Here is a 12,115-nt window from a genome sequence, read left to right on the forward strand (position 1 = left end):
ACTATCACCATGAACTAATTTTAGAGCACTTCCATCAGCCTAAACAGAAACTTTCTCCTACATTTACTCCTCATTTCTACTCAGCTCACTCATCTACTTTCTGACTCTATAGATTTGCCTTTCCTGAACCCTACATACAAATAGTATCATACTGTATGTGTTTTGTGTTTATCTTCTTTTCACTGAGCATAATGTTTTCAAGGTTCATCATGGCTGAAGTTTTCTACTGTATGGTTGTACCACATGTTGTTTATCTACTTAAAAAGTTTTTTTTGGTCCATCCAATTGATGGACTTTGGGGTTGTTTCTACTTTTTATCTATTGTGACTAATCCTGCTATAAACATTCACATACAAGTCTTTGTGTGGACAAATGTTTTCATTTCTCCTGGGTAGATACCTAGGATTGGAATTGCTGGATCATATAGTAAGTCCATGTTTGTCTTTTTAAGAAACTTCCAGACTGCTTTCCAAAGTGGCTGTACCATTTTACATTCCCATCACCAATTTCTCCATGTCCTCACCAACACTGACTGTTGTCTGTGTTTTCTATTTTAGGCATTCTAGTGCATGAGAAATGGTATCTTGTTATGGTCTTGACTTGTGTTTACCTAATGACTAATAATGTTGAGTGTTTTTTCATATATTATTGGTCATTTGTATAACATCTTGGGAGAAACAGCTATTCAAAGCCTTTGCGCATTAAAAAAAAAGACTATTCAAAATTTTTTTAAAAATATTTATTTATTGGCTGCGTTGGGTCTTTGTTGCTGCATGTGGGCTTTCTCTAGTTGCAGAGAGCAGGGGCTACTCTTTGTTGTGGTGAGAGGGCTTCTCCCTGAGGGAGCTTCTCTTGTTGCGGAGCATGGGCTCTAGGCACATGGGGTTCAGTAGTTGTGGCATGAGGGCTCAATAGTTGTGGCTCACTGGCCTCTAGAGCTCAGGCTCAGTAACTGTGGCGCACAGGCTTAGTTGCTCTGTAGCATGTTGGAATTTTCCAGCCCCGGGATTGAACCTGTGTCCCCTGCATTGGCAGGCAGATTCTTAACCACTGCACCACCAAGGAAGCCCACAAGAGATTAATTTTTAAGAGTAGTTTTAGGGTCACAGAAAAACTGAGCGGGAGGTACAGAGAGTTTCCATATACCCTTTACCCTGCCCGCCCTCCAGCCTCCCCACTATCAGCATCCCCCATCACAGTGGCATATTTGTTACAATGGAAGAACCTATACTGACAAATCGTCGCTATCCAAAGTCCGCAGTTTACATTAGTGTTCACTCTGTTGTTTTGGACAAATATGTAATGACATGCATTCACCATTATAGTATCATTCAGAACAGTTTCACTGCCCTAAAAACCCTCTGTGCTACACCTGTTCATCCCTCCCTCCACCCTAGTTCCTGACAACCAATGATCTTTTTATTGTCTCCATAGTTTTGCTTTTCCAATATGTCATATAGCTAGAATCATACAGTATGTAGCCTTTTCAGATTGCCTTCTTTCACTTAGTACTACCCATTAAGTTTCCTCCATGTCTTTTCATGGCTCCTTTCTTTCCCTGTTTTTCTTTCTTTCTTTCTTTCTTTCTTTCTTTCTTTCTTTCTTTCTTTCTTTCTTTCTTTCTATCTTTTTCTTTCTTTCTTTCTTTCTCTTTCTTTCTCTCTCTCTCTCTCTCTCTCTCTTTCTTTCTTTCTTCCTTATAAATTTATTTATTTATTGGCTGTGTTGGGTCTTCGTGCTGCACGTGGGCTTTCTCTAGTTGTGGTGAGCAGAGGCTACTCTTCGTTGCGGTGCACAGGCTTCTCATTGCGGTGGCTTCTCTTGTTGCAGACCATGGGCTCTAGGCATGCAGGCTTCAATAGTTGCAGTACATGGGCTCAATAGTTGTGGCTCTAGAGCACAGGCTCAGTAGTTGTTGCGCACAGGCTTAGTTGCTCCGGGGCATGTGGAATCTTCCCAGACCAGGGCTCGAACCCGTGTCCCGTGCATTAGCAGGCAGATTCTTAACCATTATGCCACCACAGAAGTCCCTCATTTCTTTCTAATGCTCCAGAATATTCCATTGTCTGAATGTACCACAATTTATTTATTTGTTCACCTCCTGAAGGACTTCTTTGTGGTTTCCAAGTTTTGGCAATTATGGTGAATAAAGCTGTTACAAACATCTATGTGCAGGTTTTCTGTGTGGACATAAGTTTTCAACTCATTTGGGTAAATACCAAGGTGTGTGATTACTGGATTATATGGTAAGAGTATGCTAGAGTTTTTTTTATTTGTTTGTTGGTTTTTGGCTACACCAGGAGGCATGTGGGATCTTATTTCCCTGACCAGGGATTGAACCCAAGCACTCTGCAGTGAAAGCACAGAGTCTTAACCACTGGACCACCAGGGAAGCCCAGGGTATGCTAGTTTTATAAGAAATTGCTAAACTCTCTTCCAAACTGGCTGTATTCTCACCAGCAATGAGAGTTTCTGCTGCTCCACATCCTCATTAGCATTTGGTGTTGTCACCTTTGCTTATTTTTAAATTGGGCTATTTTATTATTGTTGTTGAGGTAAGAATTGTTGAATACAATTCGCAAATATTTTCCCCCAATTGTGAGTTATTTCAGAGACCTTTTTTTGTTTTCAATGAGTAAGAATATGAAACACTAAGTTCATGATCATGGTTACTTCTAGAGGAGGCAGGAGCATGAACCAGGTTAGAACTATACAGATAGACATCAGAGGTAGAGCACAGACTCTGGAGTCACCTATTTGGGTCTTAACCAGATATTGTCAAGTAACTTGGCCTCTGTGTTTCAGTTTTTTCATCTGTAAAATGGGTAAAACAACGCTTATCTCACAGGTGTGTTGCGAGGCTTAAACAAGTTAATGTGCCTAGAGAATGTAAAACACTGGTAACCAGGAGCATCATACACTTTACATAAATCTTAACTGTACTACAACTTTTTGAGGTGGGTACTGAAGTTCAAAAGTTCCCATTCTAGGGACTTCCCTGGTGATGCAGTGGTTAAGAATCACCTGCCAATGCAGGGGACACAGGTTCAGGCCGGGAAGATCCCACAACGGTATTTTCCAAAAATTACCATTTTTGGAAAAATAGTAATTTTTCCAAAAATAAATAAGTACATTTATTTAAAAATTCCCATTCTATTATGCTTTATAACTTACATACGTTACACGCTTTTTTTTTTTTTTTTTTTTTAGTTTATTTATTTTGGCTGTGTTGGGTCTTCGTTGCTGTATGTGGGCTTTCTCTAGTTGTGGCAAGTGGGGGCTTCTCATTGCGGTGGCTTCTCTTGTTGCAGAGCATGGGCTCTAGGCATGCGGGCTCAGCAGTTGTGGCTCCCGGACTCTAGATGTTGGGTCTTTTTGCTGTGCGCGGGCTTTTTTTAGTTGCAGTGAGTGGAGGGGCTACTCTCTGTTGTGATGCGCACGCGCTCCTCATTGCCGTGGCTTCTCCTGTTGCGGAGCACGGGCTCTAGGCACGTGGGCTTCAGTAGTTGCAGCACATGAGCTCAATAGTTGTGGCTCACGGGCTCTAAAGCGCAGGCTCTGTAGTTGTGGCTCACGGGCTTAGTTGCTCAGCGGCACGTGGGACCTTCCTGGAGCAGAGATCCAACCCGTGTCTCCTGCACCGGCAGGCAGATTCTTAACCACTGCGCCACCTAGGAAGCCCCTCTGGCAGATGGATTCTTAACCACTGCACCATAAGGGGAGTCCCACATGCTTTCTTTTAATGCAAAACTAATTTAAATGTACAAATACATTTAAAAAATAATACAGGGAAAAATCCAATTTTTTTTACCCTTTAAAATGGGAAAGACTGGGCTAGATGCAGGTCCATCCCCATGCTGGCAGGGGTCCCAGAGCTAAGCGCAGGCCTGACCCCTGCTTCTTCCCCAACACTCACAAGGTGTCTGTCAACTGCATTTTCAGAAAAGAGCTATGGACTCCAGGCAGGAGTCAGTTTGGGGCAGAACCTAAAATGGCAAGTGCCCTAGACTGCACCGCCTCAGTCTCCCCACCTGTAAAATGCCGATGCTAACTGTACCTACTCGATCTACGAGATTAACGAAGACTAAGCAGAATATCTAGGCAGGGCCTGACATGTTGTTAGCTGTTATTTTTCACTTTACCTTCCCAGGCTCCCCTCGATGTTCAGAGATATCCTCAGTGGACAAATGTTGGGAAAGGGACTTCCCTGGTGGTCCAGTGGTGAACACGCTGTGCTTCCCCTGCAGGGGGCTTGGGCTTGATCCCTGGTGGGGGAGCTAAGATCTCACAAGCGGGGAGGTGCGGCCTGAAAAGAAAAGAAAAGAAGAGCCAGGAAAGAGAGAGGTACCCAGAATGGACGACCTAAGGTTCCTTCCAGCTCCAAAATTCTGGAGAGTTTTGCACAGAGATCCAGAGTTTGGGATGAAGATGCCCGCGCCTAAAATGGGACTGATGACACAGCCTACCTCCCTGGGCTTGGAGCAGCGCCGAGAAGCCCAAGGCCAGGACAGCGCTATCACGTCTATACCGCGCTGCCAAAGAGTTGGTTCATAGGGAGAAAAAAATTATTGCGGAAAAGCCGCAGAAGGGCCAGGCCAATGCCACGGCAGCCCAGCGCCATTCTCTGACTCAGCAGGGCCCACGGCCCGAGCGCGGGGAGCTGACAGAGGAAGCTCCACAACAGCGCGCCAATGGGCGCTACCACACGAGCGCCCGGAGCAGTTCGCGGGCGTTACGCAGGGCAGGCCAGACAGCAGCCAGGTGCCTGCTCGCGGCACAGCCGCCAACCTGGGCCCGAGCGCTCCCTGGCGGCGCGGTCGGGGACGGTTAGGATGCCCAACGGCCGAGCGTATGATTCCCACCCAGAGAGAGAGGCTTCTCAGCCAATCAGAGAGCCCCATAGCCGTTCTCCCGCCCACAAGGACGTTGAGGGGCGGGAGTTTAAGTTTTACCCAATGAGAAAAAAGATACGTCCCTCGCCGCACTTTCGGGTTGAAACGGGGTGGAGTTTGGAGGGTCTTTCTTCAGCAAGATGGCGGCCAGTAACCTCCGCCGGGCTGTTGCTGCGGCCAGCACCTCGGTGAAGCCCATTTTCAGTCGGGACATGAACGAGGCCAAGCGGAGGGTACGCGAGCTGTACCGCGCCTGGTATCGGGAGGTGCCGAACACTGGTGAGAGGCAGCGGCGCACGCGGGGCCCAGGAGGCAGCCGCCCAAGGTCGCAGCCGTCCCGGCCTCCAGTTTCTGCCGGGCCGAGCTGAGGTCACCAGCTTGGGCAGAGGTGATTCCGAGTGCTTCAGGGGAGGAGGGTTACACGAACCTTGGTGGACCTGACCTGGCGGCGGCGGCCCCGGGGTCGGACCAATAGTGCTCTGCGTCGGGACCGCGCTTCTAGGCGGCTTTGCTCTTTTGTACCCCGGAATTCTTCCCGAACCTCTGGGGGGAGAGCGAGGGCTGTCAGTGACACGCTCATTTCATAGGTGAGGCAGCTGAGGCACCTAGGGTGGACGTGATCCGCGCAAGCCCCAGAGTCAGCCCCTGGTGGATCTGAACCCAGAAAGAGTTCCTGACGGTATTTACAGACACCCATTAGGTTACATAAACAAAGGGGAAGCAGGGTTTGAGCGATCATCTGGTTCCCACATCCCCCACAGAGAACCGGAGATGGGAAGTGACGTTTCCAAGGTCATCCAGCAGTGGTGCCTTTTCCAGCCCCTCCGGGAGAGGCGGCCTCCCTCCGCAGTCTCCCAAGTCTTTTTACTTAGCTCCACAGGCCCCTAGTATTCCTTAAGAACTCCTCCCCCTGCCCCGCAGAACCCGTCTTCATTTAGATGTCAGAGAATCAATCTATTCACCTGAAGGGTTAAAATATAAGCTCCCTGGGTTCAAAGACTAGGTTTTTTTGTTTCTTTGTTTGTTTTGTTTTGTTTTTATCTCGGCATCCCCCTCAGCACTGCCCAGTGTACCTGATGAAAGAAAAATTGGGGAAAATCCCTTCCAAACTGTCAAGGGCAGTACAAATGTCAGGGACTGTCGCTCTTTTGTAATTTAATTTGATTTAGTGTGTCATAACATAGGCCATCACTAGTAGTCTGAGAGGGAAGGTGTTTTTAAGAGAGCTGGAACACCATAGCACCCTTTAGGGCTGCCACTTCCTTGCCTGTGTGTGAGAAGCAGAATGTGGTGGTTACATGCACTTGCCTCCAGACCTTTCCCCTTCCTAGTTGTGTGACTGTGAGCAAGTTATTTCATCTCGCTATGCCTCAGTTTCCTCGTCTGTAAAATGATAATACCTTCTTCAGAGAGTTGCTCTTATTAAATAGGTTCATGCACCTTAAGTGCTTAGGGTAGTGTCTGACGCTTAGACACTCATTGAATGCTGGCTGCTACTGTTAGCTTGTTATTACTGTTATTTATAGGGCTCGCTCTCCATGCAGCATCCAGCTCTTTAATGTATGGGAGGTGTGTCTGCTCCACAATGTCACTGTCCTCAAGCTGACTTTTTGGAGGTTGCCAGTGCCTAGAACTTAAACCCACAGAATACAAGGGAGGGAGGAACCGGAGTGATCTGGGTTCAGGGACTACAAATTCACATGCCTTCAGATGACAGATGGATAGTAGGTGTAGGGGAGTGATAGTATATAGTGTGTGTGTGTGTGTGTGTGTGTGTGTGTGTGTGTGTGTGTGTGTGTATTCAAATGCAGATGTTTAAAAACAGGTTTGTCTAGCAGAATACTTCTGTGGAGGCCTAAGAATGCTTTCTTGTTGCAGGGAGGAGCAGGAGGTGGGGAACAAGACCCAGATGGCTGCAAGAATAGTTTGCAAAGGGTAAAAAAAATCAGTGACTGAACTGAGGATAGAACCCAGGTATCCAACTCATTCAAAACCAACACCCTCCAGGACTTCCCTGGTGGTCCAGTGGTTAAGGCTTATCGCTTCCACTGCAGCGGGTGTGGGTTCCATTGCTGGTCAGGGAACTAAGATCCCACATGCTGCACTGCAAGGCAAAAACAACAACAAAAGAAAACAAAAAATGCCAACACCCTCCAAGACTTTCCCTCAGATACTGTTTGAGAAGATAAGCTCACCGTCAGAAGGGTTCTGAGGAGAAGGCAGGGGGTTATAGGAGCCTATAAAGCAGGGGGAGGTTGGAGGGGAGCAAGGGGGTGCTACGTCCTTATGGGGAGGATCAGTGATCTGTAGCTTGTAGTTTGCTCAGCCTGTGTGTACACTGCTGTCATGACACCCGTCATTGGGGATCCCAGCTGAGGATCCAAACTAAGGATTGGAATAAGTAAAAGTATTGATAATGATTAACATTCATTGAAATACATACATATGGCCCAGCACTAGCTCAATGCTTTACATCGCCTCATCTCAGGGTGGGTTCTAGTTGTTTCCCTGTCTTACAGATGAGAAAACAGGGGCACATAACCTTGTCTCACATCACACCATTAGTAACTAGAAGAGCCAGACTTCAGACCCTCATTGTCCAACTGTTATGCTCGGCTCAGCTCCTGCTGTAGTTTCCCGACTCTTCACAGAACCTGGTTGTGCTGCATGTGTGGAACTGAGTGCCATTTGCCTGGATGGTTGCCTCCGCTTGGGAGCGCAGAACAAAATCGCCTTGGATTCCCTCCTTTTAAAAAATATTACATGCTGCTTGCTGGTTACAGCATAACAGGAGACTTTCTGTAGGAACTATTCATTTGTTTACTTCTATTTTTTTTCCCTGAGTTGGGTCTTTGTTGCTACACGCAGGCTGTCTCTAGAGTGGGGGGTGGGGGGCCACTCTTTGTGGCAGTGCATGGGCTTCTCATTGCCGTGGCTTGTTTTGTTGCAGAGCACAGGCTCTAGGCACGCGGGCTTCAGTAGTTGTGGCGCTTGCCGAGACATGTGGGATCTTACCAGACCAGGGATGGAACCCATGTCCCCTGCATTGGCAGACGGATCCTGCACCACTGTGCCACCAGGGACGTCCCTATTCATTCGTTTAATTTCCATTTCATTGGGTACCTCTTGTACTACAGAGTCAGTACTAGATGCCTAGAGAGATGTGAAAGTGACTAAACATAACCCTGCCTTCAAGGGTCTTACAGTCTAGTCAGGAAGATAGGCACATAACCTGATCATTAAAACCCAAAATATAATAGAGGTATTGGGAAGTAAGTGCTGAAATTTTTAACAGTTAACATTTGTATCGATGCTTTACTGTTTATAAGATGTTGTCACTTGATTTTCAGCACATTCCTGTAAAGGAGTTAGGTCAGAGGTTATTTTCTTCCCTATGCTTTAGATGTGGAAACAGACTAAGGAGGCTGTACCCCAGGCAAGGTCATGTTCATGATGGTCTAGAGACCTTACCCAGCTTGTCTGACCCCAGATCCCATGCTCTTTTTCATCACACCATGCTGCCTTCCCATCTAAGGATCTCCTGGTGCTTGGTATAAATGCTACCAAAATGAATTGGAGCAGACAGCTGAGAACCAGATCAGTGTCATCCTTCCTAATCTGTCAGAGCCTTCCTGCCTCAGAAAAGCCTTAACAATAACTTGAGGAAAACACACAGACTATGGAAGTCACCTTCATCCAAAAGGGGCACTTCCATATCTTCCTTTTGAGCCTCTCAGATTTTTTCAAATTGAGATTAAAAGATTCAGGATTCAAAGAATAAGCCAGGAATCTGTGAGTTGATAAAGGACAGTTGGAAATGATCTACACCAGGGCTTCTCAACAGCAACATTTGTGCAGGATAAGTCTTTGTTGCAGGGATTGCCCTGACTTTGTAGGATGTTTAGCAATATCCCTGGCCTCCACCCATTAGCACTCTCCCCACTAGTTGTGACAATCAAAAATGCCTCCAGATGTTCTGGTGGGCAAAAATCATCGCTGATTTGACAACCACCGATTTAGACCAAGAAACAGTTCAGCACGCTATAGCTTCGGCTGTTCCTGTTTGCCTTCCTGCAGCCTTTCTCACTGGTGGAGGGGTGTGTTCAAGGGGTTGAGGCAGGAGGAGGACGCCTAGGACAAAGCTACGGAATTTGTCTCTTTAGAGACAAGGATTCTTAGCCTGGGAAGATGGGCGGGCATTCAGGGATGCATGAACTGACATTACAGACCAAACGTTGCATTTGTGCCTGTGAGAATGGGAGTAAGTGGACACCAGCTCCCCTAGTAGGCATAGAGGCATGTTTTCTCCCAAGGTTGGTAGGATTCTAATATGAAAATGCAAGAAAGGTAAGCACTGATAGCAGGAGAAGATTCCTCATACTCCTTTTCTTACAAGAGCTCAAAATTGTAAATTAAAAAACAATAAGTAACCTGGATTCTAGGCCCGTGTTTGCCAGGGACCAGTAGTGTGACTTCAGGCAAGTCCCCACAGTGCTCTGGTGGTAAGATTCTAAATTCCAGTATAATTGGCTCACCTTGGCAGCCTGCTCCAGCATACCACTGGATACTGAGTTCTTTCTCACATGATCCTGTCCTCTCTGTTAACACTCACCTATAAAGCTGGGATGCAGTTTCTCTTATTAGGTATCTGCTATTGCTTATTCTTTGGTTGAATCAACCTGGCATGGTCGTTCCTTTAGCAGCAGCTTTATTTTTCTATTGCCGTCACTAAGTTAAGAGTATAATTAAAGATTCAAACTCTGTTGTTGATTAATTCAGTCACTAGATAGCCCTCGTGGTTTTCAGAGCTGGTTGTGATAGTTCCATAGACTAGAGTGGACATGCACAGGAATGGCCACACCACAGGGTATCCTCACCAATGAGCCCACTGCTCTCCTCAGCCACAGTGCTCGTTCTAGCCTGTGGGCCCTGGATGTGCTGTCCCCTGAGCCTAGTGTGCCCCCTCTCTTCTATCCTTATTCTACCTAGCACACAAAGCCCTGTTCACGTCTTTGCCATCAGCAAATCCACTGAAGGACAGCTGCCAGAGGATGAGAATAAAATGACTAAAATTAATGTCATTTAATTTAAAAATAAATGTCCCTAATTTTCAAGGGACATTTATATGCCTTGTCAAACTCCAGGTCACTGAGTCTATGCTGCTATTTTAGCACTTAATCAGGGATTACTGAATATTGTGATTTTATATCTGCACTCATGGATTTAAGACCTTGAGAGCAGGAGCTACATCTTAAACTTCTCTCTCCTTCTCCCAAGTAACCTAATATGGTAGTAACTGCTTGCTGGATTGGTGCCTTTCCACACCTGTGCAAACACTCAGCAGTCTCCCTCAACTCTCAAGTTTGCACCGTGCGCAAACCTACGCCATATCATCGTACATTAATTTCAGCCCTGTCGTCTCTTGCCAGTTGTCCCAGGTAATGATGCTGCTAACATTGATTGAGAGCTTATTCAATGGCAGGCACTGTTCTGAGCATCTTGCATTCTCTCATAGAATCCTCACAACAGCTGCTGTCGTCCTCATTTCACTCACAAATACACTCAGGTATAGAGAAGTTAACATACACAGAATCATATAGTTGATAACGTGACAGAGCTGGGATTTGAACCCAGGTTGTTCAGTCTTGGACTGTGCTATTCTGTCTCTCCAAATGTGGACTTCTCTCCTCAGATGAAATGTAAGCTCTTTGAAAGCCAGTGCTACATCTCACACTTCTTCACGTCCTCAAGCACCTAGCTTAGGGCCAGCCTAATATTTGGTGAATGGAATGAATGAGCAACAGATGTGTTCACATGACTCAGGTTTTTTCAGATACGTTTTAACCATCTCTACCCTGAATCATGTTTTCTCTTTAGTGCATTTATTCCAGCTAGACATCTCTGTGAAACAGGGACGGGATAAAGTCCGAGAAATGTTTATGAAGAATGCCCACGTCACAGACCCCAGGGTGGTTGATCTTCTGGTCATTAAGGTAACTGACTCTCCCTGACTGATTTAAAAGAGCATCCAGTCTGTCCAGAGCTTCTCAGTCTTCTCAGATGAATATTTTATCCCCAAGTTTAAAAGCAACTACTGGGTCAGCAACTGTACGTGTTTCAAAGGAACAGTTGAACTTGGAGGTTCTCAACTGGTTAAATAGTTTATAAGATTATTCAAGGGAAAAATCCCCTAAGGTTTGCACCTGAAAACTAAAAACAGGAGAGTTTGAACTCTTCTTACACCTCATCCCTGGAAGTTACTGCTTCACCTGGTGCCGGTTTTCAACCTGAAGAGCAGGCCAGTTGGCTGAGTCCTGTACAGATCCTGGGCCTGATGCTGTCTCTCTGGTCCGTCTCATTAGCATCAGTGGCAGCTTCAGCATGGGCCAGTAGTAACACGGGAAGAATGTTAAGCACAAATGTAAGTTAAGCCAGTCTGGTTAGGCAGTCATGGGGCAGAGGCCTGGTGACCTAAAGTCTCCTCTTGGAACCAGTCAGCTAGAGAGGTAGAGAATATTTGAAAGGCCTCAGCCACCTCATTTTCCAGATGCAGAAACTGTGGTCTAGACAGAGTATGTTACTTGCCCAGGGTCACTCAGCAAATCAGTGCCAGAGCAGAGAATTGAATTCTGATCTTCAGTGTTGTATTCTTTCCACTCAACCACTCTGAAGACCTCTCCCCTTACTTGTGCAGGGAAAGATGGAACTGGAAGAAACGATTAACGTGTGGAAGCAGCGGACACATGTTATGCGGTTTTTCCATGAAACAGAAGCACCAAGGCCAAAGGATTTCCTGTCCAAGTTCTATGTTGGGCACGACCCATGAAATCACTCAATGGAAAGGTGCATGTTGATATTTAAATATTTTAGAGCACAAATAAAAATGTATGCTAGTCGTTTCATGATAGAATTCCACTGTGAACCAATGAGAAGCTCTACTTCTGCAGTCTCTCACTTTTTGTGTGAACAAATTGGGTCCGGTATACACACCACCTGTTCTTTCCCTTTTCCTGAAGTGTGGTGTTTCCAGTAAATTAAATTCTCTTTTCTCAGAGCCTTGCATGTCGGTAAACAGGAAGGATGAAGCCATCTGCTCAGAAACTGTCATTCTGGGTATGATGCTGGATTCCATCGTTAACTTAGCTGTGTTTCTACAGCTACCAGGATTAGATAGTGTGGTGTAATAGCACAGGTTATCCAAAATTAGCCAGCTCTTGCTACTG

The 12,115-nt window shown here is 46.0% G+C and overlaps 1 protein-coding gene across 1 annotated transcript; it reads left to right on the plus strand.

Moving 5' to 3' along the window:
- The first annotated feature begins 5,003 nt into the window (after positions 1-5,003).
- NDUFA6 (NADH:ubiquinone oxidoreductase subunit A6) lies at positions 5,004-11,818 on the plus strand. Its single transcript, XM_057743302.1, has 3 exons — positions 5,004-5,171; positions 10,770-10,885; positions 11,587-11,818. Exons 1-3 carry the CDS (start codon positions 5,033-5,035, stop codon positions 11,716-11,718), a joined length of 387 nt encoding a protein of 128 aa, XP_057599285.1. The 5' UTR covers positions 5,004-5,032; the 3' UTR covers positions 11,719-11,818.
- The last annotated feature ends 297 nt before the right edge of the window (positions 11,819-12,115 follow it).

This window comes from Hippopotamus amphibius, chromosome 7, assembly GCF_030028045.1.
Source record: "Hippopotamus amphibius kiboko isolate mHipAmp2 chromosome 7, mHipAmp2.hap2, whole genome shotgun sequence".
NCBI classification, from domain to species: domain Eukaryota; kingdom Metazoa; phylum Chordata; class Mammalia; order Artiodactyla; family Hippopotamidae; genus Hippopotamus; species Hippopotamus amphibius.